Source organism: Coturnix japonica, chromosome 26 (genome assembly GCF_054131305.1).
Source record: "Coturnix japonica strain WE chromosome 26, WE-NBRP24, whole genome shotgun sequence".
NCBI classification, from domain to species: domain Eukaryota; kingdom Metazoa; phylum Chordata; class Aves; order Galliformes; family Phasianidae; genus Coturnix; species Coturnix japonica.
This window is the reverse complement of record NC_140688.1, coordinates 6,332,491-6,357,646: the sequence shown is the minus strand read 5'-3', so window position 1 is coordinate 6,357,646 and position 25,156 is coordinate 6,332,491. Positions and strand designations below refer to the sequence as shown.

The following is a 25,156-nucleotide window of genomic DNA, read 5'->3' as shown; positions in this document are numbered from 1 at the left end:
CCACCTGCAGCTCATGGCATTTGCTTTATGACCATCCTGATTGATCATAAGTGTGCTGGAAAGTTTTGCTATTGGAATAAATCTTTTATCTTTTTGAGAGTGCTTTGGCAATGTGGCTTATAATATGGATTCAATGACATAGCCTAAAAGGCAAGTCCAATTTTATTTTTGTAAGCAGACACCAAATCTTAGCAAGCTTCCGGAATCCATAAATCAACTTACCAATTGTCTTTAATGTCTGCTTCATATGATTCTGCTAAGCTTGAAATCAGTGTGGGAGGGGTGAAGAGGTGACTGTGGTAGTCTTTCTAATGTATTTCCATGTTACTTGACCACCTAGTGTTCGAAAATCAAGTCTTGATGATTTGTTTTTAGTATTTATTTAAATCTAAAAATTATTTTGTGGAACAATTCGTAGAAGCATTTTGTATGCTTGTTTCATGAATGGAGTCGTAAAGTATAAGATGACTGCAGCACAGGGCAGTAGGTTGTGTGAGTTAGGAAATAAGATTTGACACTAAACTTGAAAAAGATTTGGAATAACGCACATGTTGTGCATTACAACCAAGCAATGTTTGTATCATTTATTTCCTTGCAAACTGTTCCAGAGAGGTCAGTTGAGAACCAGATTGTTTTTACCTCATTGAATGATGTTTGTATGAGGTTGCTGTGTCTGTACCGTTGCTCTCCATAAGCTGTTAATGAGAAAGTAGCCTCAACATTATGCACTGCTAGAATAGAAGTAGTCATAGTTCTGCTGGGTTCTTTCTTGATTGGTCATTAAGAAGCCAAAGCTATCTGCTCTAATTAATTTTTCCAGAAAGCAGAATTCAGCTTCCAAAAGGAACAAAATATTTTAATCTTGTTCTCTTAATAGACATGACTTAATGCTTCACATGAATTGTTGTCATTCTGTGATTTGATTCTTTTTTTTTTTTTTAATAAAAGTTGGATGATGGGAATTACTCTGTATTTCTTATATACTACTACAAGTTCTGTGTGATAAGATAATTGGATATTAGCTATTTCACTCTCAATGAAGTAATTTGTGCAAGAAACAATTACAGAGCCTACTAATGTTGTAAAGAATAAAAGATATCTTCAATTAAATAAAATAACGCTTTCATTTTTCATCTCCAGGCTTTTCAGAGAAACCCAGTAATTTGCAGGTAAATGCTTTTCATTGAAATCTACTTGTCCTGCTCATTAATGAATATGTGGTTACTTTGAATGTATGGGTGTTTATTTTTCATTGGTTTGTCTTTCATAGTTAAAGGTTTCTGCAGTTTTAGAGATGAATGAAACATCTTCAAAAACAGAAAAGCAAAAATCAGGTAATGATGTCTTTTATATTCTGATTTTAGCTTCAAAATCTTTCTGATAAGCATATTTAATTAAGCATTTGATTCATTTGTTTTGCAGATCCACAGGAGAAATTGAGTGTAGATGATATTGAAGGTATTTATAAATAGTTGTTGGTTTTTTTTTGTCATGTCCCTTTGTGGGCAGATACATTGTAGTTGTAAATTCTTCATATTAAATTAATGTTTTGCTAGCAAGATGTTATTTCAGCAGCAGATTTAATGAAATATGGCTCTATCTTTGGGTGTTTTCTCCACTACAGCTCCATTCAACATTTCTAAACATCCTTCTACAGTGTAAGGTTCCTCCAGCATACCTGCTATCATCACCCCTTGTCAGGCAGTCCACATTTACTCATTTCCTTCTCATTGCCAAATATACCAATCTGCAGAGGAGCAATAGGGGTCATGTCCTGTGTCTGATTCCTGGCTAGGGTCTGCAGATGGAGCTGTCCAGGAGCTGCAGGTGGGACAGAATGGGTGATTCACAGGCTTATGCTTCATTAGCATGATTGATTATTTACCTGGCTTTTTCTTTGCCTCTCTGGCAGTTGTATGAAAACATGTATTACATATGCTCTTCCAAAGCCATCCTCTTATGTTTTGTTTAAACTGGCCACTGAGTTTAGAGCTAGTGGAAGGACATGGGAAAGAGAGTGTAGGTGGGAGGTAGTGAGTGGAAGTATGTTGGCAGGTATTCCTTTTGGTTGGGAAAGATAAATAAAAGTGAAGCAGCTAGATCATTTGTTATACATGGGAGAGAGTATATCTAACCTCAATGGGTTCTTAGTTTCTTAATTCTGATATATGTGAATTTAAGTATTTGTTAGCGAGATACAAAACAGTTCCCTATTAAGGTCTTAGAATTTCTACAACGAGCCCTGAAAATTACAAATCAGGTGAAAACCTATATAAGCAAGCATATGAAGTAGATGATTAGATAAGAGTTCAGAAAACTATTGCAACTTCTAAGTATGGAATGGAAATTGCTCCAAGCTGTTTGACATCCATGTCTTGGGAAAAAAGGTACTGTTTCTTTTGATGACAATAGAGGTTAAACTTCTTTCTAGAAAAAAAATGTACGTGTGTTTGCATAAAGAAAAGGAGATTCTCTACTGCAGTGATATTGTTTCTGTAAGATGCACAAAAGGTGGTTAGAATCATTGAATTATAGAATTGGGCTGGAAAGGACCTTTAAAAATCACCTAATTGAAACTTCCCAGCTGTGGGTAACCTGTTGCAGTGCCTCATCACCCTCATCAAGAATTTATTCCTTATATCTAATCTGAACGATCTTTTAGTTTAAAACTGTTACCCTTTGCTCTGTCACTACAGGCCATAGTTAAAAGTCTTTCGTGTAAGCCCCCATTAATTATTGAAAGGCCATCATATGGTCTCTGCAAACTCTTATATTCCCCAACTCTGTCAGCTTTCCTCATAGGAAAAGTGTTCCAGTCCTCAAATTGTTTTTTGAGACCCTTCCCTGGACCTGCTCTAGCCAGAGATTTTTTGTGCTGGGGGCCCCGGAGATGAACTCGGTGCTCCTGGTAGGGTTTTGAAAGAGTGGAGTAGAAGGGGACACCACCTCTCTTGGCCTGCTGGCCATGCAGTGCTTCTTTTTTTGTGGCCCAGGGTGCAATTGGCTTTTTGGACTGCAAGCATGCATTCTCAGCTTATATGTAATTCTTCATCCAGCATTATCCCCAAGTCCTTTTCCACAGGACTGCTCTCAGTCTGTTCATTGTCCAGCCTGTGCTGAAGCTGATGACTTCCCAACCCAGGTGCAGGATCTTGCGCTTGGCCTTGCTGAACATCATAAGACCTGCTTCTGTAGGCTGTCAGTATCTGTCTGAATGCGATCTCTTTTCACTAACATATCAGATACACCACTTGGCAGCACTTCCCTGTCTACCAAAGAATCCATCCATGATATTTCTCCAATTTAGAGAGATGAGCTCTCTAGGTAGCTAACATCAGTTGCTATTTCTTTATCCTCCACTCTAGTCACTCCATAATAGAAGGTTGTCTGGGCCTTGGAAAGTACCTCCTTTCTTAAACTCTTTAAAAACAAGTGTGATGTTTCCCTTTCTCCTGTCACTAAGGGTTTTACCTGACTGCCACAACTCTTTAAATATGGTGGATAGTGACTTAGCAACCTAATTTACCCATGATCTTGGAGGTCTTTTCCATCCTTTGTGTTTCTGTGATTCTGTGAGTTCTTGTTTTGTCTGTTTTATGTAGTCATGTGAAATGTAGTCCAGTGATGGTGTGGGACGTGGCAAAGTTAGATAGGAAAAACAGTCTTTTCATAGCTCATTTTATGTCATCATTTCATGTATTTTCTGTTCATCCTTCCTCGTGTCTGTTTTTTTTCTATAATCCATGTATTTGCTCAAAGATCAGGTATTAAGAAATATATGTGAAAGTTTGTCTCAGACTCCTATGTTTGGGTTTCAGCAAGCTGTATTTCTTCTGCAGAGTGTTATAATTCCTATGGTACAAGTATTTCTAACTCTAAAAGGGTTAAACGAGACCCTTTGTGGCACAAAACAAGGAGAAATGAAAGTAGCTAGAGGAATCTAGCCGATTGCTGTCTAGCATACAGTGTGTCATGTATGTATAAATACAGTTCTACATGTAAACCATTTGAGATTCTTAAAGGTGTATTTCTGACTGATTTTCATCAAATTTCCCTTAGGAATGAAAGGGAAAATGCCCTGAGAGGGATTAGTTCGCACAGAGGCATCTTCAAACTGTTTTGTAATATTATGTTCAAATCGTAAATAATCATACGCTTGAGAGGCTGTGTTAGTTTGTGCTATTTTCTCACAAATGCAATGATTCAGGATGTACTCTAGGTATAATTAATTTGTAATAAGTCATGTTCGTTATAAAGATGTAATTTTTTCACTGTAGGTGAGCGCTCAGAATCTACCGTTCATGTGTCGTCATCAGCTAAAAAAGAGATGGTCAAGGATGCCACTGAAAACTTTGGGAGGCAGGTATGTGAAACCAAATATTGTGTTTTTCCTTGCGTGCAATTCTGAGAAACAGTGCAGTCATGTGGTGGGTTTTTTGTTTTTTCCTATGCAAAATACATACTCATTTGGGAGCAAAATTTTAAATCATGTGATTATTTCTTTGACAAAACACGCCAGATTTTCCTCTGTGTATTAGAAAGATTAAGTAAAAACCTGAAATATGATCTGTCAGTGCTTTCTCTGCCTCTGCAAAATATCTTCTTATCTGATCAAGTTAGTAAGTGTTCGAAAATATTTTTTGAAGGTCATTATGGAGGAATATAGGCTAGGCGTCCTGTTTGTATTGAGCATACAGGACTGGGTAGGGATCTTCATTGAGTGTCTGGAGTCTTCTGTACTACCTCAAGGGAAGTGGAGGAAGTAATATCATCATACATCCAAGGCACTGTGGAAGAGGGATGTGATTCATTTCAGCAGGTAGAGAGCGGAACTTAAGTATTGGAAGGTGGTAGCAGATGTGCAAAGTGAATGGAGCTTGGAAATGAAGTGGCTGAGGCAGGTGGTGACTGAGATGCTCTCCATTGTGAAAGATTTTTGTGGAGTTACGATGTGGAAGGAGAAAAGGGCCTCTATAACCAGAGTAAGAAGGACAATAGTTGTGGTTCCTTGGGATGCCAAGGCTGCAGACCTTGTTCAGAAGGGAACACAAACCAAGGGCAACTTTGCAGGGACTGTGAAGTCAGAGATAGTGAGAAGGCTGGAGAGAGGAGCTGGTCAGTGAGCTTGAGGCATGGTACCGTTTGGATAGATGTCTCAGTTCTTGATTTTGGGCTGAGGGCAGGAATGAACAGGTATTCCTTGTAAATATTTGTCTTGGGAGCTTGGAATAGAATTTAATAATTCTGACTCTGAGGAGCATAAGTGATTGTAATGTAGCCAGTCCCTTGTTGTGGTTAGTAAAAAAGCTTGTTATGATCACTCACGCTTTTTATGAATGCTAACCAGCAGGGGGTTTAAAGGGACAGTCAGTAGAAAGTTGAGTATGGGAAAATTTGGGCAGTTGTGTTTTCTGTTGCTACTGATTGGTTTTGATCTGTTTGATTGGTTTATGTTTCTAAACTAGATCCTTCTGTTTTGAGGAAAAAATAAATAAGGTATCTTTGTTTTGTTGTTGTTGTATGATGGGATGAGTTTGCAATGTAAATTATATGGCTTAACGGTAATTTCATTTTTCTTGGTAATTTTTCTGTCTTTACCTGCTTACTTAAGGATAAATATGTTTTAGAAACTTGATAGAAAATACACACATGAAAAGCAGACTGACAAAGCAGAAATTTCTCATCAGGAAGCCCTAGCAGAAAATGAGGAATCCCACAGTGCTGACAAGCAGTTAAGTCTAAAGCTGTGGGAAGAAAGATACAAAAAATGTGGATTGAAAAAGAGAAAAGGGAGTTGAAAAGAAATTTTACAAACATTACAGCAGAGCTGAAGCAGCTGTTTGGTGAAATTAATGAATCTGAGAAAGCTCCATCCCTTGTGGCAGAAGTGTCAGAAGATGACCTCATTGAAGAATTGAAGAGTCTTTGTGTTTCGCCTTGTGTGACAGAATCAAGTGATAAGTTAGAAAGTAAAGGTGAATTTGGAGATGTGAAACGTAATGTAGACCTAAAAGAACCCAAACCTGAAATAGTTATTCCGAGTCTCTGTGTCCTTCCTGATCACAATAACTTAAATGCGAGCATGGAAAATACCTGGAGAATACCAGATGAAGAAGGCTGCACTAATTACACAGATAATACAAAAGTACATCTATCAAAAGCAGAGGAAATGGAAGAGAATGAGAATGGGATTAGTAGAGATGTAGAGGGAAGTCCTGAGTATTCCCTGAGACATTGTTTAAAAACAAATATTTGGGATGACATTTCTAATAATCTTCCTAATATAAGACCTGTTTCCACAAATGGTGAAAGTACACTTGGCTTTATAAGTGAGAAGAAAATTGGCAAGGACATCTGTCTTAGTGACAGTGTTCCCAGAGACTGCCTTATCAAAAACAAGGAAATAGGAGAAACAGAAATCGAAAATCTTTTCCCGCATGCTCAGCAACCTTGTGGCATGCTGAAAAGGAATCTGGATGAAGAACTAAAACAAGATATGGAAAGATTTAAGAGTAAGGTAGGAATGCTGCAAATGGTATTCCTGGCTTTGGAAAAAGAGAAGGTAGAGCTACAAAAAGAGGTAGAAGTTCACCTGCTTTTCCTTATTCTTTAGTCTTTCTCAGTATCGGTGGTCCTGTTCATGTTAGCTATTGATCATTAAAAGAAGGTGCTTTGTGCAAATTGGTTTTTTTGTCTTAAGAGAAGAGCGTTACTCATAAATAAGGAAAGCAGTGGAGAACTGTGCTTTTCCCCATAATGTAATCAGAAGGTTTTGAGAAAGCAAAGTGTATTGTTTCAGTTTGACAATAGGTGGCAGTCATTTCCAGTGTAAGTAGTTATCACCTCATTACCATAAAAAGAAATTCATACAAGTACACCAGTTTTGACTGTCGATCAAGGAATGAAAATAGCTTCTGAACAGGGTCTTGATTTATCTCTTCATTTGCTGTGGTTTGTGCATGGTGTGCCTTCATTGCCTCTCACTAAAATTCCTGATTGCTGTGAAGCTGTTTCTGCTTTTGAGTTCAGTTTGCTTTTTTCCTCATCATTAAGGAAGTATGACATCATACATCCACTCATACTTTGTGTTTCTACAACTACTGTTGTGTAGTCCATCTGATTTCTTATCCATCAGTAATGCTTCTATTGTTTGTTTCCTTAGGGCTGCTTTGCTTTTTTGTTTTTGTTTGATTGTTATACTTCAAATCAAGAGTGAATTCAGAGTATATTTGTAGACTTGGTACATTTTGTAGAGTAATTTTGGGGAAAATCTTTTTTATTTTACATTATTTTAAAAGTCAAGCTTAGATTATTTGGTCTTGGATCTCCTTTAGAATCAGAAAAATATATGAAGCTTAATTTTCTCTTCATAGGTTGAGAAGGAAAAAAGGAAGCAGAAACATTTCAAAATGCAAGCAGTGGAGAAACAGGAAAGTCTTGATAAATCAAATACACCAGTGGGCAATATTACCCATCAACCAGTAAAAGAAAAGCTTGCTCTAAGGAAGAATGAAAAAATGATAGAAGAAAAACACACAAAGAATTCTTCATCTGAGGAGAGACCAAAATTACTTGAAATGCCAGTAAAAGGGTAAGCTAATAAAATAATCCGTAGAATTAGATTGTTTTAAATCTTGTAATTGAAGCACTTTCCTCGGTATTGAAAGCTATGCTGAGTAGTCCCCTGCTCCCCAAACTGTTTTAAAAGTATATTTTTCAAAGAACTAAATGCACAGTGGAGGTTCAGATTAATTTAGCTGGAGGTGATAGAGGTCTTAATCACAGAATCATAGAATGGCCCAGGTTCAAAAGGACCACAATGATCATCTAGTTTCAACCCCCCTGCTATGTGCAGGGTCACCAACCACCAGACCAGGCTTCCCAGAGAATTTCTTCCTTAACACTGACTCTAATCGTGTCTTTAGAATCTTACCTCCTATGCCTAATAAATTAATCAAGAACGAATTCAAAGCCCTTGCACGTGGGATGGAGGAAGCCCTTGTGTACACAGTGAAATGCTCTGGCTGGTGAGCTGATTCGCTGAGAAGCCTCTGGGGGCTTTGGCAGAGATTAAGTGCAACATGAGTCAGAATGATCTTGCAGCTGAGAAGGCCAGCAGCATCCTGGGTTGCAGAGTCAAGAAGCTGAAGGGAGGAGTCCATCCCTACTTAGCATCTAGTTGGTCTGTGTCTGGAGCACTGGGTCCAACTTTTGGCCTCCAAGTACTTGTGTGCATTTCTTTTTATGGCCTTCAAGAGATCGTAGTCAACATGTGTGAGTTCAGTAGAGGCTTTCCAGGCTGATCACAGAGCATGAAACTCTGTGAGAATAAGCTGAGGGAAATAAACTTCAGGATGTGCCTGCAGTCTCCCAGTACGTGGAAGGGGATTGTAAGTAAGACAAAGCCGTTCCTGATTTGGCCTGGATTTGATTCTAAACATTTTTCAGAATTCCCAAACATCTGTAAATAGAAGGAATTAATTTTTCTTCTATGTAAAATCTCAAAACAGTATTAGCTATACATGATAAAAGCTGTACTTTTTGGGAAGCTAAAGACTACATGTAAATCTTTCTCCTTTAGAATAAGCTGCTTCAATACTGATGTTACAGCCAATGTTTTGAACTACTTGTTAGTGGTTGCTGATATTCAAATCTTTTTTTGAACACTATCCTTATCCTTTAATTTATTAAAAGAAATGAAAAGGTTCATCCGCACATGGTAAGCAGTTGTTATAGTCTTAGGGAAGGCTTCTTAAAAGTTTTTGATTTGTCTTAGATAAGTGATGTGATGTTTTATCGGTATTACTTGCAGTCATTATGAATCTGTACTATATAGGTGATGATCAACTTATTAAAAACAGTGTATTTTTGTTAGTAAAAGTTCGTGGTTTACTGTTCATGTTTACCTATGTCGACATGGAAATACATGATGAATTTTGTACATCACTTAAGGGCTTATTTGTCAGTCTTGTGCAGCTCATGTATAACGTGTCTTCCACCACTAATGGAATGAAATTAGAGTGATGTTAAAAGTTTAAAATTGCAGAAAAACTTCTATATTTGAAAAGGTGTGACATTTCTACAGTTTTAAGTTGTTTCTCCTGGTTCATGATGTGGCATATTTACTTTTTTGTCAGTGCTTTAATTCCTCAAATACTCTCTTTTAAATCCCAGATTTTTTGTGAAACAAGAAGAGGAAAAGAGACATAGAGCTGAAATGCGATATGAAAAAACAAGAAAGCAACTAAAGAGGGAAAAGGATCAATATTCTAGAGAGACAGAGGAAAAACAACAACTTGAGTTTCGTGTAAGGAATTTAGAAACAGAGTTAATAACGCTGAAACAGCTCAAGAAACAGGTATATTAAATATATATCTTCTGTTTTTCTGTTTCTTTCAAACTGATATTTTATGCTAGTATGTTCAACTTGTTGGTGAAAGAGACATTAGGCAATTATCTTGGTGCATTTTGAGGACCATTGTCATGAAACCAGCGTGAACAAACAAGTTCATGATACCTTTTCACATTTTTCAGAATTATACTTTGGTTTGTGCTTCAGGCAAAGCTTCTCTTTGAGTTATTTTTCCTAATTACTACAGAACTCTGTGCGCGTGTGTGTATATGTATGTCTATATCTATATATCTATATATATATTATATGTGTATATATATATATATAAAATGTTTTTATTATTATTGTTTTTTTTCTTCAGAAGGAAATTACAGTTACTGTTTGTAGTATTCTTTCAAGTATACTTACATGAATTTAAATTTAGGCCTAAATGTTACTGTTTACCTGATAATCTGTAAATTGCCTCAGTTGCTTACAATCAAGACTGAATCCAGAAAAACTCTCACCTTTATTTTTATTACAAGTTTAGTGGCTTATTTAATGCAATTGAGATGATGATGTTCTCACTGTACACAACCTGCATGAATTCTTCAGTTCTTACATACAGTTTTGAGGGTCTTTTCACTGGCCTTTACCTACTTTTCAGCATTCCTGTCATGGTTCTACGCAGTTTGAAATATACCTCGGAAATTCGGTCTGTTGTGTTGTATTTTTCCCCATAAATAGTAAGCCTCAAATTTTCAGAACTTGTATTTGCAAACATATTAAGAACATGTGAAAGTGGTCATTAAGGATCCTCAGTGGCCACGTTGCTCTGGCAGAAGCAGTAAGTAGTTAGCATCACCTCTTTCAGTCTGCCTGGATTTAACAGGGACATCATTGGCATTAGTTTACCTCCTGGTCTGCTGTTCAGCTGGTCAGTCCTCTTCTGTGTCTCACTTCATTAATAGCCTTTGGAAATCTCATACAACTCAATTTATCCAGCAGTATTGCTAGATTTTGGTAAACTGAAAATGGATTGGCACATTTTCTGAAGCATTTCTAAATATTAGTAGAAGAGATGTAGACTTAAGACCTTGCAGTGGGGTAAAGTAAGTGTAGTTATTGTGCTTTTGGAAATCTTAGTCATTTGTTTTGTGCAGTTCTTAGTGTTAGTGCTCATATTGATGAATAGATGTTTTTAAATCTTTGACTGTAAGCATATGAGTGTCCATCTCTGGTTTTAGTATGTATATGTAGTTTGTTAGAAAGATAACTTGGGTTTCTACTTAAACTCTGTATGTTTCCAAGAATAGTAGTTCTAGTTTGTTTGTTTTTTTCTTGTGTTATAGAGGGAGATTCATTAAGTATAAAACTTCTATGATGCTGATTTGTGCAAAGGACTCACACTATCCTTATAACTTTCAATTCAGATAAATCTAAAGATGTTTGTTTGCAAACATGGAAAATTGATATGCAGGTCATTCTATGATTTTATGATAAATGACTCTTAATAGAATTAATAGAATGTAAGAATAAAAAGAATGAAATAGGAAGGTATTGCTAATTCTGATTTTGTTCAAGATTCACAAGTTCAACTATATTACTGTAGGTTGAAGAAGAGCGTGATGAAACACAGAGACAGCTCTCTAATGAAAGGAGTGCTAGAGCTCTGCAAGAAGGAATTTTGAGCAACCACCTGTGGAGACAGAAGGAGCTGGAAGAAGAGACAAGAAAAACTATTAGGAAAAATTCAGAGGTAAGCAGTTCCATTCCTAATTAATTTGGTTATACTTCACTGTGCTCATTCTAAAACCTTAAGAAAAATAACCTTTTGTGCCTTTTCGTGGATTATCTACAGTTTATCAATATAACCAAATTTTGTTACTGTTGTCTAAAAACTCTGAATAGCATCATCAATCCCACATAGACCTGAATTGCATGTGGAAGTAGGAAGCCACTGGAAAATAAGACATTGTGTTCCCAGTCTCTTAAACTGCCTGCTGTTCTTCACTGTATAGTTGTTACAATCATTTCTAAGGTTTCTACCCGTGAAATGTCCAGATATCTGGAGATTCACTAGGAAAGAAGCTGGCTGAGGCTGTTTGTGATCCTATTACTTGGCTTTTGAATTCGTTATTATACTGTCATCACTTTCTTGTTTCCATGTCCTTCATCTTTTTGCTTAATAAATTATTTTTATCACAGCCCATGAGTTCTGTTTTGTTTCCTGTTCTCTCCCTCATCCCACTTAGTGATGAGAGTGTGGTGCCTAGCTGTCTGATGGGTTAAACCTGAATTTATTTCCCAACTAACTATTCATTATTGTCCTTTATCACACAGAAATCTGACACTAATGACAGAGAAAAGGATCTGCTACACAGAAATCAGTTACTGCAAGAAGAGATTGCTATGCTAAGACTAGAACTCGATCAAGTAAAACTTAAGCACCAGGAGGATGAAGGAAAATACTTAGAGGAAAATGAGTCTTTGAAAGAAAAGAATGATTCTCTTCAGAAGGAACTTAAACTGAGTGAGGAAACCTTAACACAGACAGTATTTCAGTACAATGGACAGCTGAATTTACTCAAGACGGAATCTGCAATGCTAACTTCCAAGCTTGAACAGAAAAAAGAAAGCAAAGACAGACTGGAAACAGAGATTGAATCATTCTGTTCCCGCTTGAATGCAGTGGTTCAAGATCTCGAACATCATCAGTCATTGAAAAGTGATGCCGAACGAACATTTCAGAGAGAACGTGATGAATGGCTTCGTTTACAAGACAAGCTCCATCGTGAGCTCTCTGAGGTGCGAGAGAGCAACAAGAGCTTGTCTCAGCAGCTGAGTAAAACGGAAAGCAAAGTTAATAGTCTAGAAAACGAGCTTCACCAGTTGGAACAAACACTTCGAGAAAAAACACTGCTTTTAGAAATGACACAAAAAGACTTAAATCAAGCCCAGTGTCAAGCAAAAGAAAATGAGCATGCGTGGCAACTTGAGAAAGATCAAGTCAGTAAATTTATGATAAAGCATGAATCTATGCAGGAACAATTGGCCCAGCTCCAAAGTGAAAACCTTTTACTCCGTCAGCAGCTGGAAGATTTGCGGAACAAGGAGATCATCAAAGAAAAGGTTGTGAATGATGTCCAGGACAGATTTCATGATATGTTCAACAAACTCAGAGCTGACAGTGAAAAGCAGGTTTACCTCATGGAAGAGAGAAACAAGGAATTAAATACCAAGTGTACTGATTTAAAGGAACAAGTCTTTAAATATGAGACTGACAAAGTAGAAAGAGAGGTAAGCTATACAATTAGAATAAATTAAAATGTTTCAATTCATAAAATGATTTTGTATTTCTAAAATGCATCAGGTGTAAGTTTTACACATAGGACCAAATTGTGTTGTTTTGTTGTGGTTCATTGTTTTTTCTCTTAGAATTAAGGAGGACCGGTAAATGACTGAACTGTATAATATAGTCAGTTTAAAGGAGTAAAGTCAAGTTTCATGTTTTTCCTCATGTTTATCTGTTTCCTTAGGGTTTGGTCAGACAGCTGCAGCAGGAGCTTGCTGATGCTCTTAAAAAGCAGTCTATGTCAGAAGCTTCCCTTGTAGTTACTACATGCTACCGCAGTGACCTTGAGGAAGACAAATTGCACTTGCAGAAGGAACTGGACAGGATTAAAGCTAAGGTACAGAGAGGCTGTAACTTACACATAAAATCTGAGGGTGATTTTTCCCTGTTTCTGGTGAAGAAGAGAAAAATAATGTTCTGAGAGCAAGTACCAGAGAGAGCTAAGGAGGTTAGCAGTGATACCCTGTCATAATTCATGAAGCTGGTGAAATCTTTGCCAGCTGGCCTCCTCCTCTGTAGTGAAAGATAAGTGTTACTAGAATCATCAAAAAGCCAACTAGTTTCTTTTGCAAGTAGGAGCCGTTCTTCAGCCCCACGGCTAAAGTTCTTCTTGTGGCTCCAGGGTGTTGTAGCAGTGTTCTTTCTTTTCCCAACTTACTTCCCTCTCCTGGTGTCAAACACAATTAAGAATTTATTTGTGGATGGGATGTGTACAAACTACCAACTATCTGAAGCAACATTACACAGGTGCTCTGAATTTACAAATTGTTTTTCTGTGTCTTATAAGGTTGGTTGTAAACACTATAAGGTGGTCTTTATCCCCTTAGTCTTCTCAACTTGCCCCTTGTCATCTGTGATCACAGTCATGCCTGTGCCAAATCAGAGCAGAGAGTTCAAAGTATAAGCAAATGTCCTCCTATCCTAGAAATAAATTCAGGGGTATAGATTTAAAGACAAGTATATGAACTGCATTGTTCTGTGCACTTGGTGTCCATGACTGGGTGGTCTTCGACACGAAGTCATTATGTCTTTAACTGGAGAAGATCTGTATTTGATAAGCTGCTTTGCAAAATGACCTGGTGTCTCAGCAGGTTATCGCTTTTGGTTTGGCCAAGTTTGGTGTCTGATTTCTGAGAAAAAGTAGAAATACTGGACAGCTGAATTTGAGTTTTTCTTTTTTGCTCTCTGTGAGAGTTGTGGGTTTTTTCTGAAACATCTACCATAATAACATACTAATGAGCTGTGAAATCACTTTAGGAAAAGGATGAGGTTTTTTTGGTTAATATTTTCGATAGAATAGCAAACAAGTAATTTCAGGATGTCACAAGCCACTGAGAAGGTAGGATTGGCAGTGTCAATGCCAGTGTCACAGATGATGAAATATCATCTGTTATTGTTCATTTGCTAAGAGAAATGAAGGCTTGAATGAATTGGAAACGATTCCAGTACTTTGGGTAGGGGGTGTATGTAGATACATGCAATATCCAAATTCTTCAGTGCTCACTGAGCTCTCTATACTGAACCTAACCGGGCTGCTGAGGATTCTCATTGCTACTTTACAGTTACATGACTCTGAAAAACAGCGTATTCAATATGAGCGTTGCATTCAAGATTTGAAGACTGACCTAGATAATAAGGAAAGACAAATATCAGCTTCTAACCAAAAAATGAAAGACCTTCTGTTAGCAGCTTCCAGAAGCAGTTCTACAATAAAGCAGCTGGAAGAACATGTCCAACGGTAAGAAAATAACAGAGTGAAGCAAGGTTTTGCTTTCTGGGATTCTCTGAAAACGTCAGAATTGCCTTGTTGCATCATCAGGGTAAAACATGATTTTAAAAGAAGCTCTTGCTTTAAATAGCATTCTTTCACACCATTCTTTTGCAGTGTGCGCTATTATGGATTTGTCTAATAAGATCTGTGCTTCTCTTTAAGGCTTGAAATGGAAAATGCCAGGGTGGAAGCTGCTGCGCAACACCAGGACAAGAGAACTGAAGCCTCAGTAAGCCAGTCATAAACTTCCCTTTTATTTATTTATTTTTTATTTTTTTATGTGAGCTTCTGAGCCTATTAAGATATTTTTCGTGGGGAAGTTATGTGGTTTTCCTGGGGATCATAGGGGAGCTGAGTCATCTGAGCTGTGGTGTGACTGTAGGGTACTCTGAAAATCCTGATGGTCTATTCTCCAGTTTTGAGAGTTTTCCCATAAGGTAAAGGTTGTAAATCTCCACCTTTCACTGCTGCCATTTCTGTCTTTGCAGTAGTATGAAAATGTTTGTGTTAATCAGCATGATTCTTTTGATGGATAGGACGGACAGTGTCAGCAGGAGGGAGATGTGTGGTTGAGATCTGGGAGGGGAAACCTGGATGTGAGAAATCTATTTTATCTTCAGAGCTTTGTCATAGTTTCCACCTGAGCTCATTAGGTTCTTTTTCCATTTGTGAATATGTGTTGGTACTTTACTGCCCCGCAGGGGGCTGAGGTAAGGAAAGAACAACTAGGTGAAGTAATGCTGTGCAGTCAGTGGCAGGCAGCTGGGAAGTAGCTGGTGCGCATGCATGGCTTAGCATCTTGTGTAACCTTGGAATATTCTTTAATTAGTTTGCTGTTGGAAAATTAAGCTGCTATAGGGAGAATAAGAAGGATCTAGTGGAAGGGAAAAGCTGTTGATTATCTGCACCAGAAAAGTCTGAGTTCTTTTCCAGGTTCCTTTCCTGTCATCTTCTTTTGGTGATATACCAATTAGAAGGTTTTTAGCATTTTTAACACTTCTGTATTTTACCCATACATTGTCACATAGGGAGAACCGACATTTAACATATCCTGTAAAGACACATGAGGAAGTTTTATGAGTTTGTCATATAAGCCTTTAAGCTCAGGTTTTTATGTCCTTCTGTACGTCAGGGATGTCTCTCTTTTTCTTAAAATGTGCTATTCAAAGCATGTAGACAACTTTCATTCTTTACAAAGGGAACTGAATAAGCAAACTTGTTTACACACAAATGCATCTGTGATGCAAATCTTTGCTCCTTTGTGTAAAAGGATAAGTAACATTGCTGTTCTGAAAACATTTTCTTGCTCTGAGGAGATCTGCAGATCTCCTCAGTCAGTAAGTGTAGGGAATTTTAAGAAAACTGTGAGTTAATGTTGCATGTGTGTCTTCTTATCTCCAAATGATGTAACCTCATTTTATCGTATAGAGAGCATTCACTTTTTCCACTAGCATTAAGTGCTATTCTTGATGGTGCTTCTCAAGCCATCTTTTATAAACTCAGTGTAACATTCACTATAGATCCTTAGTTGTGAGAGCTTAGCCCTGCCTCCATTTGAGTTAACAGTTTATAATGCAGTTTATGTGCAGTGTTGTCTCTCTGGTTATCTTGGCATTCCCTTTGTCATTGTTGTTTCCATAGATACAAAATCAGAATATGTTGGCTATGACATCCAGAGGCTCATGCATGATGTGCGAGGAAGATCGAAAGTCGAGAGCCCACCTTGAAGACCATATTGCTAAACTGAGTAGGGAAAATGCTGAGCTTTTAGAAGAAGTGAGCCCAGAAAACAGTCCCTAACACCTCGCCAATACCCAGAGCAATGCTGACATTTTCTTGAGTTCTTACATACTCTGATTTTATATCCCTGCTACTCAGGCCCTGAGTACTATTGTGATTTGGGTGTCATGAAGGAATTGAATAAAAGCCAAGAGAATATCTCGGAGTTGTGCTGTCAGAAAGACGGTGTGGTTTGATACCAGTTGAGCACATGGAGCAAGGCAGCAGTTCCTGTGTTCTTTATTTGAATTCCTTCTGGTTATTGTCTGACCCCTTGATTTCCAAGCAGGATTAAAACACCCCTTATTTTCAGTGCAGTGTACGGAGGAACTGCTGCATGTTTTCAGAATAACAGGAGCTTAAAACCCTTGCAGAATAAATAAGGTGCAAATGCAAACTACAGAACTAGTTGCCAGTTCTCCTGTAGTTTGTCTGAAAAAACACCATGAGGAACAGCAACTAAATTAGTAAACACCCACAAATAAGATATGGAAGTAATGACTGAGAAGACACTGGTGAATTCCAGAAAAGCAGACTCTTCCACAAGAGCCTGCTGGTCATTGGAATGAATGCTGTAGAGTGTGCAGTGTTCTCCAGGGCTGTGGCTACCTGTGCAAGCTGACCTATTAGCAGAGGAACTGCGGAAGCTGTTCTCTAGCATCTTTTTTCCAGCTTTTTGGGACGAAGCCCAATAAGGGGGCAGAGGAGCATTTGCTTCAGCAGGGGCGTTAATTGGTATCCCTAGGTCTTGGCCCGCTTGTGTGAAGCCTGAAGTGATTTAAATGTTTACAAGAATCCTGTGCCTCAGTGTTCTGCTGAATGTGGCAAAAGGATGGATATGTGCTATCTGCAGTTGCTATGTGTACTGTCCTGTGCTGAGTGTATCATGTATTTTTGTTTGTTTGTTTTTTGAAAGTGTGAGAATGAAAGAAAGAATGTGAAGAAGCCGATAGAATTGAAACGACCACTTGAAGCATGTCTTGACCAGGAAAGGGAAAGAAATACTGAACTGCAGAAGGAATGTGACAGGTATGGTTCACTAGTACTTGAAAGAGAGCTCATGTAGGTTAGAAGTCAGGCTTTAAGGAACTTGCATGTAAAAGCAGGTGTGTTTAACTCTGAGCAAATTCAGATCTCACATCAGTTCTTGCAAGACAGTTCTGGTACATGAGCCTATGATTTTCTGTAGCTGCCATAAGAAGAGCAAATGTAGGCTGCCTTGCACTTCTGGGAGGGAAGTCTTTTTTTCCTCTGTTGAGGTGAAATTTGGACCCTCCAGGTGATCTATTGCATTGAAATGCTGGTTTTTCTTATTAACTTTTGGCCCGTTGAGCATGTTAAAAATGAAGCAAGCCATAGCTATGCTTTTCTTGTACAAGCGTGACAAATAGATACCTAGTTCTTTTGCTTATTTTCTTGACTGATTTGTTGTGCAGGTTCAAGAGCCTTTTGAAGAAAGCTGTGAAAAAACTAAAGATGCATGAAGCCAAAGAAAGAGACTCCCAGTTCAATTTCCAGGGAGAAATGAAGAACAGGTATTCTGAAATGGTGAATGAAGTTGAAAAATCAAGAACAAAGGCAAGTTCTTGTTGTTTCTTTTTGGTTTTTTTGGTGTTTTTTTGTTGTTGTTGTTTTTGTTGTTGTTTGTTTGTTTGTTTGTTGTTGTTGTTGTTGTTTTGTTTGGGTCATGTTAATTTCTAGAGACTTGTAATATTCTTTTCAGTAGGTATGGAAAAGTTATATTTCTGGGAGAGAAAATTGGCTTCACAGTTGACCTTGGAAACTACTGAAACATCTCATATTTTGTACATATTCTTGCAACCAGACACTGGATTTGACCTAGAGAGAAAATACCTTCCTTTACCACTGCTGTGGAAGCTGCTTTTTGAAGCACTGTTTACAAAGCTTTCAAGAGCAATGGCAGGAGGAGTACTTGTTTCCTGTGCCCAGTTAACTCTGTACTGGAACATTCCCCCTGAAGCATGATAGGCATTCTTTCTGCTGTCTGGGTAGAGTGGTTTGATTTCCATCGAGCAGTAGAGCAGTGCACAAAAGAATGGCCCTAGTGCCTTTCAGCACACTCCCGTAAGTGAAATTCTGCTAGTTTGCTACTTGTTGATCTTTTACTTGCTGCAGAACTGAGGAAGGTTGTAAGTCAAGGAACCCTATTGGCAAGAACTTAAAAGTTGTTCTTCCCTTAAAAGATGATCTTGTCTTTCCTTTGACTCGGGTACTGAGTCAGCAGATGACAGTTACAGACTTGATGGTCTTCCCCTTCATAAATTTTCAGAGAATAATTTTACACCCCTCTAAGTTCATTTTATTACTGTCTGTAGGTTACTGAACTTTCTCATCAGCTGGATTTAGAGTGTAAGAAATGCGTCCAACTACAAGGACAAAACCATTATTTGCAAGAACTGCTGGCTCTAAACATGAAAAAACATGAAAAACTAGAGAAGACCAGATGCCAGCTGAAAGAAGAGGTGGCAAACCTGAGACAACATCTGGAGGCTGTCCACAATGTGCACATGATGACTTACAACCAAATCGAACGATACAAGAAAGAAGTGGAAGAGCGAGCTGCACAAGAAATAAATCAAAAACTTCAAGAAGTCAATTTGTTTTTGCAGGTAAGTGAATTTGTTGTGTATGTCTGTAGTTTTTATTATGTAACTTCTTTTTGCCATTTCTTGTTCGTACTTTGGTTTTTTGTGTTAGTGCCATACTTCTATATTTCCTGAAGGGAAGTGGAAGAATGGAAAATTGTTTGGCGAAAGTGCTTTTGTGTGTGTAATTTGCCTGCAGGTCCCCAAGCTAATAGCCGTCCCTTGACAGACTTCTGTTTTGCAGTTCTTAGAAGAAGCTATGGCCATCTGGTCATCTTGTTATTGCTGTTCATCACATGAATGCTATAACTTAGAGATGGCTTGGCCATACGTACAGGTTATGTTTTATCATTGTACAGGATAAAATGCTCAGGGAAGAAGTCACTGAAGTTACCGTGGGGCAGAAAGAGTGGGGATGGGATTCTCATAATTTCTTTGTAGAATCCTTTTTGTGTGCCCTGTCCTTCAGCCATAGCATTCTTTTAGTAGCTGCTCCCATAAGTAATATTGCTAAGAGCAGATCTGTCTGGATGAAAACAGTTATTTAACGTGTTGGTTCCAGGGTTTTGCCTTGATTGCTGATAGTAGTGAAAAGGTCCAGTTGACTCAGTTGAGTAAAACTGGGCCCTTTAAATTGGTTATGGGCAACCGTATAGGGAGATGCAGTTCACTTTTTCTTTGCAATGGTTGAAATTGTATTATCTGCTTCAGGTCCAGGCAGCCTCACAAGACAAGATAGAACAAATCAGAGAAAATCATCATGCCTCGCTGAGAGACCAGCTGAAGTGCAGAATAAAAGAGGTTGAATGTGAGTTGGACAAAATAAAAAATACCAAAGACAGTATTTTTCAAAACGAATCTATGCTTGCGGAACTGGGAAAATACAAAGAGCTGCATCGTGAAGAAATGAAAATGAGAATAAGGCTAGCAAATAAGCTGGAAAGGTAAGTGCGTGCTTTTTTGGAGTGGTAACAAGACGTGAAGTAGCAGTAGCTTGCATGAAAAACCTTGTACTGTTTCCTCCTAAAATCCTTTTTCTGTGTCTTGTCAGCACTATGGATGTAAGCGTAACCCTCTAAAACCTTTCCCCTTTATTTTTGGAACCACCATCATTTCACTTCAGTGTTCTAGCAGTCACACCACTAGTTATGGCATCACTGGCCCATGTTTGAAGTTGATAGCATTTTAACACATGGCCTTTGGGCCCCTCTCATTTTGGACTTCTAATGCCTTCTCTTTTCAAAAGCTGAATAGTAGTCAAAGACCTGGAAGAAGTGACTCTGCAAAAATATTATCAAAGATAATTCTTTGTGTGTTTTTAAATATTTCAGAACAACCAAGAGACTTGCAGAAGCCAATTGTAAGCTCTTTGAGGAACGCCAAAGAAACAAATCTTTAATTGCGAGCAGCACTGTCAGTGGAGGTCCTACTGCAAGTCCAGGAAAATATTCAGCTGAACTGGGAAATCTCAGAAACAATTCCACACTGAACAGAAGCTTCAGCCAAGGGGAATGCTTCCTAGATGCTGCTGGGACTGCATTATTGGCAAGAAAAAAAGTTGAAGTGTACATGGATAAGGTAAGCATTGTGAAATACTCTTCAGTGATGAAGACTTTAGGTCATTAAGATTGTACAGAATTCCTAGAGTGCTCAGACACCAAAAATACTGACATCTAAATGATGAACTATCTAACTGTATATACACATAACTATGTACTTATGTAAGGTTTTTGTATTGTTTTTTTTTTCTTTTTTTTCAACTAGAGAAAATTTAATAAGCAGCTGCTGTGGCATTGGAAGTTCCCAGCTAAGCTATTTATTAAACTTTACTGTATAGAATGTGCATAAGTGTATGACATACTTGAAATGGATAACTTTGACATCTTTGCTCAGCCCATCAGACATCTCTGGTCAAGCCACGTTGTTTTTTTCCTTACTGATCTTCATTTTTAGTTTCTTTTAGTACATTAATACTAACAAAGACATCCTTTAAAACTAGGATGATGTGAGTATGATTGCTTTGCTTCTTCCTATACAGTCTGCTGTGGGATGCATGCTGTGCCTAGTAAACATTTCTTTTTGTGCTTCCTGCTATGTATTATTACCTGAGAAAACAACAACCTACTCTTCAAGTCTTCACAGCTTTATAATATTTTGCAGCAATTTATACATGATTGCAACTTCTGCAATAGCTTTGAAGTACTTTGCCAGTTGTGCTGCTTAGTACTTGGCCTGTTCACCAGGCTACTTAAAAAGACAAGAGTTTACCTGACTCTGAGCCTTGTCTTTGCTGCAGTTATACCTCAGATTTTTCCAGTAATCTGTTTCCTTCTATTGGGAAAAAAAAAAACAACAAAAAAAACCACCTCTGTATTGCCATTAAATTCAAACTAAGTGCTGCCTTCTTGGATGGAGGAGATTACAAGTTCTCCTGACAGTAAAGTTCATAATAACTGGAAACTAAGGAACTTAAATTGGAGTTTGCCTCGTGTAGTCATCTTGTACTTTTGTTTTTATGTAAAGCTCTCAGTGCACATTTGGTGTTTTTCAAAGTAAGGGAGGTTATCTGAAGTAGAGTGTGAGCATTTCCTGGGATGAGGAAGCTCGTGTAGATTTTGGCTTTGATTTTGCAAAAGCTTTGATAAAGCTTCAAGGATAAGAAGCTGAAAATACTTTACGCCGCTGTTATTCAAAATGCTGGTATCAATTACTTTGTCCATGCAACTGTTTGAAAAAACAAATTGCACTGATTACAAACAAGAGAAAGAAATGCAGCTCTGAAAAGTGGGTGCAGGAAATAATAGTGACTTCTGCTAGCTGCAACCAGTGTGAGTGCATGGATTCATGAAACCAGTTTTCCTACTGGTAGCATAAGAAAGGGAACACCTACTTCCCATTCCGTCTCTCAGTTTCTGTTTCCTTTCTGATTTTATTTCCTGTCTGCACTCCTGATTTTTAGCAGTCTTATAAATTTCCACTCTTTTGACTTCTGCCTGTTCCTCTTGTTCTTTTACTTGGCACCACCGAGAAATGTCTTGCTCTGTCTTCTTTATGCTGCATCCCACAGTCAGATAATTACACCTGTAGGTGAGACCACAAGCCTTCTGTTCTCCAGGCTTAACAGTCCTGATGCTCTCAGCCTCTCCGCGTAAGCCACATGCTCCAAGCACTTAACTGTATTTGCTAATGACATGAGTCTGGAAGCTATATGCTGTCTGTTTTGACAATTACTTCTATGCGTTAAAGACCTGATGGAAAATAACACAGGAGTCGCAAATATCTTCAAATGTAAATGATCGCATACGGTGTTTGGACTGTGGCCCTTTAAAAAGTCTAATTTCTCCTTATGAAAACTTTGCATTCAGAATAAATGACAGTAAATAAACATCTCCTGGGAGAGCGAGGGGCAAATGCTCCTTTCTAGCGATCCAAGCTGGTTTCTGTTACTTAATAAAATGTGCAGTGTTATTTATAATGCATGTGTTATTTATAATTCTAGGTACAGAAGGAATTGGAGGAAGAAATCAATAAGGAACTTCAGCAAGGTAATATGCTACTCTGATATCAGTGTTTTTAAGGAAGGTGATGACTGTTCGTAACTTCTATGTAATTATTTTCAAAAGTTGTCAAGATTTGTGCTGTTTGAAGCACAGTGTGGGGCTGTTTTTAACTCTAACTTAGAGAGTTTTAATGGAAAACTTCCTGCTAACCAATATACTCTTCAGAATGTTCTGCAGCTGCTTTTGAGAAAAAGCATGGAGAGCAAACCATCTCCCCCGCACAGATACACTTGGCTTAAGTTCAAGTCACCTTTCATCCTCAGGCACAAACATCAAATGTAAAAAAAAAAAAAAAAAGCCCAGAAATAAGATTTTTATGGACTTCTGTCACTACTTCTCTTTCTGCATACATTCATTGCATTCAGCACTTCAAATATACCATATACATTTTCTGGTGTTCTTAATTTTTGCTCGCTCTTTTTCATTGCTTTTTTTTGCACCTGACATGTTGTCATACTTGTCTTTGGATAAAGAAGAATCAGTGGAAAAGATAGCCTTTCTTTAGGTAAAAATCATTCAGCAATATATAGGCAAACACAGCATGAACTGATTGCTTTTAATATGCAGTGTAAAGCCTGTTCTATAATAAAAGGCCAGGTCTTCAGAGAAGAATTCATACTGTTTCACAATTAGCATTCTGCCAGAGTCACTGCTGCTGTCACTAGAGTTATTTTGAAGCAGGGAGCCCTTGAGAATCCAGCTGTTGCTTCACAGCTCTTCCAATTTCCCTGAATAGACAGAAACCCATTGCCATGTGCTCATTTGCATATTCAAACATAATTACATGTGTAGTAGGAGCCGTAGTATTTGCTTGGTCTGGGGATCTTGTCTGGAAAAGGCTGATGGATGGAAGTACTGAAAATCCTTTTCTGCTTCCATTGAAGATGTGTTTCCATGAACGAAAGAGGGTTTAGCCAGGGAAAGTTAAGACATCCCTGGCAGTTAAAGTTAAGGCTAAAACTTTCATATATATATATGGGCATGTAATAACAGGATGCGGATAAATGGCTGTAAACTTGAAAGTAGGTAGATTTAGACTAGATATTAGGAAGAAACTCTTTACTTCCTAATGTAAGGGTGGTGAGACTCTGGAACAGGTTGCTTAGAGATGTTGTGCATAGCCCCCATCTTGCAGGCATTCAGAGCCAGTCCGGATGGGGCTCTGAGGAACCTGGTCTAGAGGGAGCTGTCCCTGCCTATAGAAGGGAGATTGGAACTGGGTGATCTTAAAAGGTCCCTTCCAGCCCAAACCATTCTGTGTTTCTAAAACCTGGAATTTCTTTAACTAGCTTTAAAAATTGTATTGGCTGATCATTGAATGTGAAAAAATGTTTCTTTCTTTATGCCTTCCTTTTTGATTTGTGTTTTCCTTGGAAGTTTTTAAATATCTCTGTAGAGCGTAGCCTGATCAGTTATCAGTAATGTTTTTACAGTGACTGATTTGACTCAATCTACTGTAAAAGTAACATCGTCAATCTTGTTTCTTTTCTTTCCAGCCACCGCTGAGCTTGAAACTGCTAGAGCTTCTCTAATGAAATCTACTTATGGATCTTCAAAAAATCTCAATGTTGACCAGGATCCCCTTTGCAGAGCGGTACAGGAGTACCGGGATGTTTTAAACCAAAATTACCTGATCTAAATATATTTTTATTTAAAATGTAAAGGGAAAAGTACTGGAGATCATTTGTTTACATAGGAGGTCTGTGACTTCCCATCCTGCAGCTTAGTGTGGAAACATCTTTACTGCGGTTTGAATATAAATTTTAAATATATTAAATAGGTTGACACTCTGCACTTACCTGTTGGTCACCGAGGGGTAGTCAGTTTATTTTGCACTCAGGATAAGAACCATATCTATTTTTAATTACTGTCAGACTGAGTAAGGTTGGTTCTTGAACTTGACGGAACTGTCAAAATGTTTTTGACACATTATTTTGCTCCATGTTTTTTGTTAAAGGTTTTACCAGAAGCATTCCTTTGGTTCTATTTAACCCTTCCACTGTTTGTGGTAGAGTCTCCAGTGTTATTTTAACGCATAGGAGATTTTGATTGGATTCCTGCCAGCTGTTTCCGTCCTGATGCTGTGAATATTTCTGCTGGTTAAGTGGAAGTTTTAGCAGTGATTAAGCTGGAGAAGAATGCACTTTACATTGCTGTCACTTTCACGCACCTAGGGTTTAAAAATACTGTGCGTGTGTAGCAGTGCCAAGAAAGCTTTAATGTGACCTTTTTGATATTTCTGACTTGATATCCTTGTTGGATTTTGCATTAGAATTTGACCCATCTTAAGACATTCACAGTTGGTAGATGAACACATGATGAACCTGAAGCGGTTCATAGTGGGAAGAAGGAAAATTAATGTTTCAACCTTCTGTCTAATTGGTACTGCACCTTTTTATATGAATGTATTTTATGACACTAATATGCTATATTTAATTCCAGATATTTATGTTCCAACTTGGTATTTAATAAACTTTCATATCTGGTACATCTTTGTTTTATTCTGTTGGCCTTCTTGACTTGCTTTCCACCTCATTCCTTGCCTCTATGACTTGCTACAGTCCTCCTCTGCTCACTTCCATCTCTCCTTCTGGTGCCTTCAGTCTGCCCTGAGATCAGACAAGTGGCCAGCATGCATTTGTGTTCTTTTCCTCCTGGGTACTTGAAGCAGTGGGGCAAACAGCTACTATATGTCATAAGGTTTGTCATCATAGAAATTAAGGGGTATATGCTTGAAACAAGTGTGGAGGGTTG

At 38.0% G+C, this 25,156-nt stretch overlaps 1 protein-coding gene across 3 annotated transcripts; it reads left to right on the top strand.

Moving 5' to 3' along the window:
• Nucleotides 1–1,088: 1,088 nt before the first annotated feature.
• LOC146756795 (ankyrin repeat domain-containing protein 26-like) lies at nt 1,089–24,890 on the top strand. Of its 3 annotated transcripts, XM_085524205.1 has the most exons (18): nt 1,089–1,169; nt 1,271–1,334; nt 1,423–1,458; nt 4,278–4,363; nt 7,374–7,591; nt 9,175–9,358; nt 10,944–11,090; nt 11,675–12,631; nt 12,871–13,023; nt 14,249–14,424; nt 14,620–14,686; nt 17,153–17,265; nt 17,673–17,814; nt 18,573–18,866; nt 19,554–19,786; nt 20,174–20,420; nt 22,342–22,387; nt 23,899–24,890. In XM_085524205.1, exons 2-18 carry the CDS (start codon nt 1,295–1,297, stop codon nt 24,039–24,041), a joined length of 3,282 nt encoding a protein of 1,093 aa, XP_085380331.1. In that variant the 5' UTR covers nt 1,089–1,169; nt 1,271–1,294; the 3' UTR covers nt 24,042–24,890. The 3 variants fall into 3 exon arrangements, with proteins under 3 accessions (XP_085380331.1, XP_085380332.1, XP_085380333.1); XM_085524206.1 differs by lacking the exon at nt 1,423–1,458; XM_085524207.1 differs by lacking the exon at nt 10,944–11,090.
• Nucleotides 24,891–25,156: the final 266 nt, after the last annotated feature.

Bases quoted from the DNA above. Each gene is read 5' to 3' on its own strand.
- LOC146756795 (XM_085524205.1), top strand. From the start codon at position 1,295: ATGAATGAAACATCTTCAAAAACAGAAAAGCAAAAATCAG. The intron at 7,592-9,174 runs GTAAGCTAATAA...TTTAAATCCCAG, and splicing joins CTTGAAATGCCAGTAAAAGG to ATTTTTTGTGAAACAAGAAG. The intron at 14,425-14,619 runs GTAAGAAAATAA...CTTCTCTTTAAG, and splicing joins CTGGAAGAACATGTCCAACG to GCTTGAAATGGAAAATGCCA.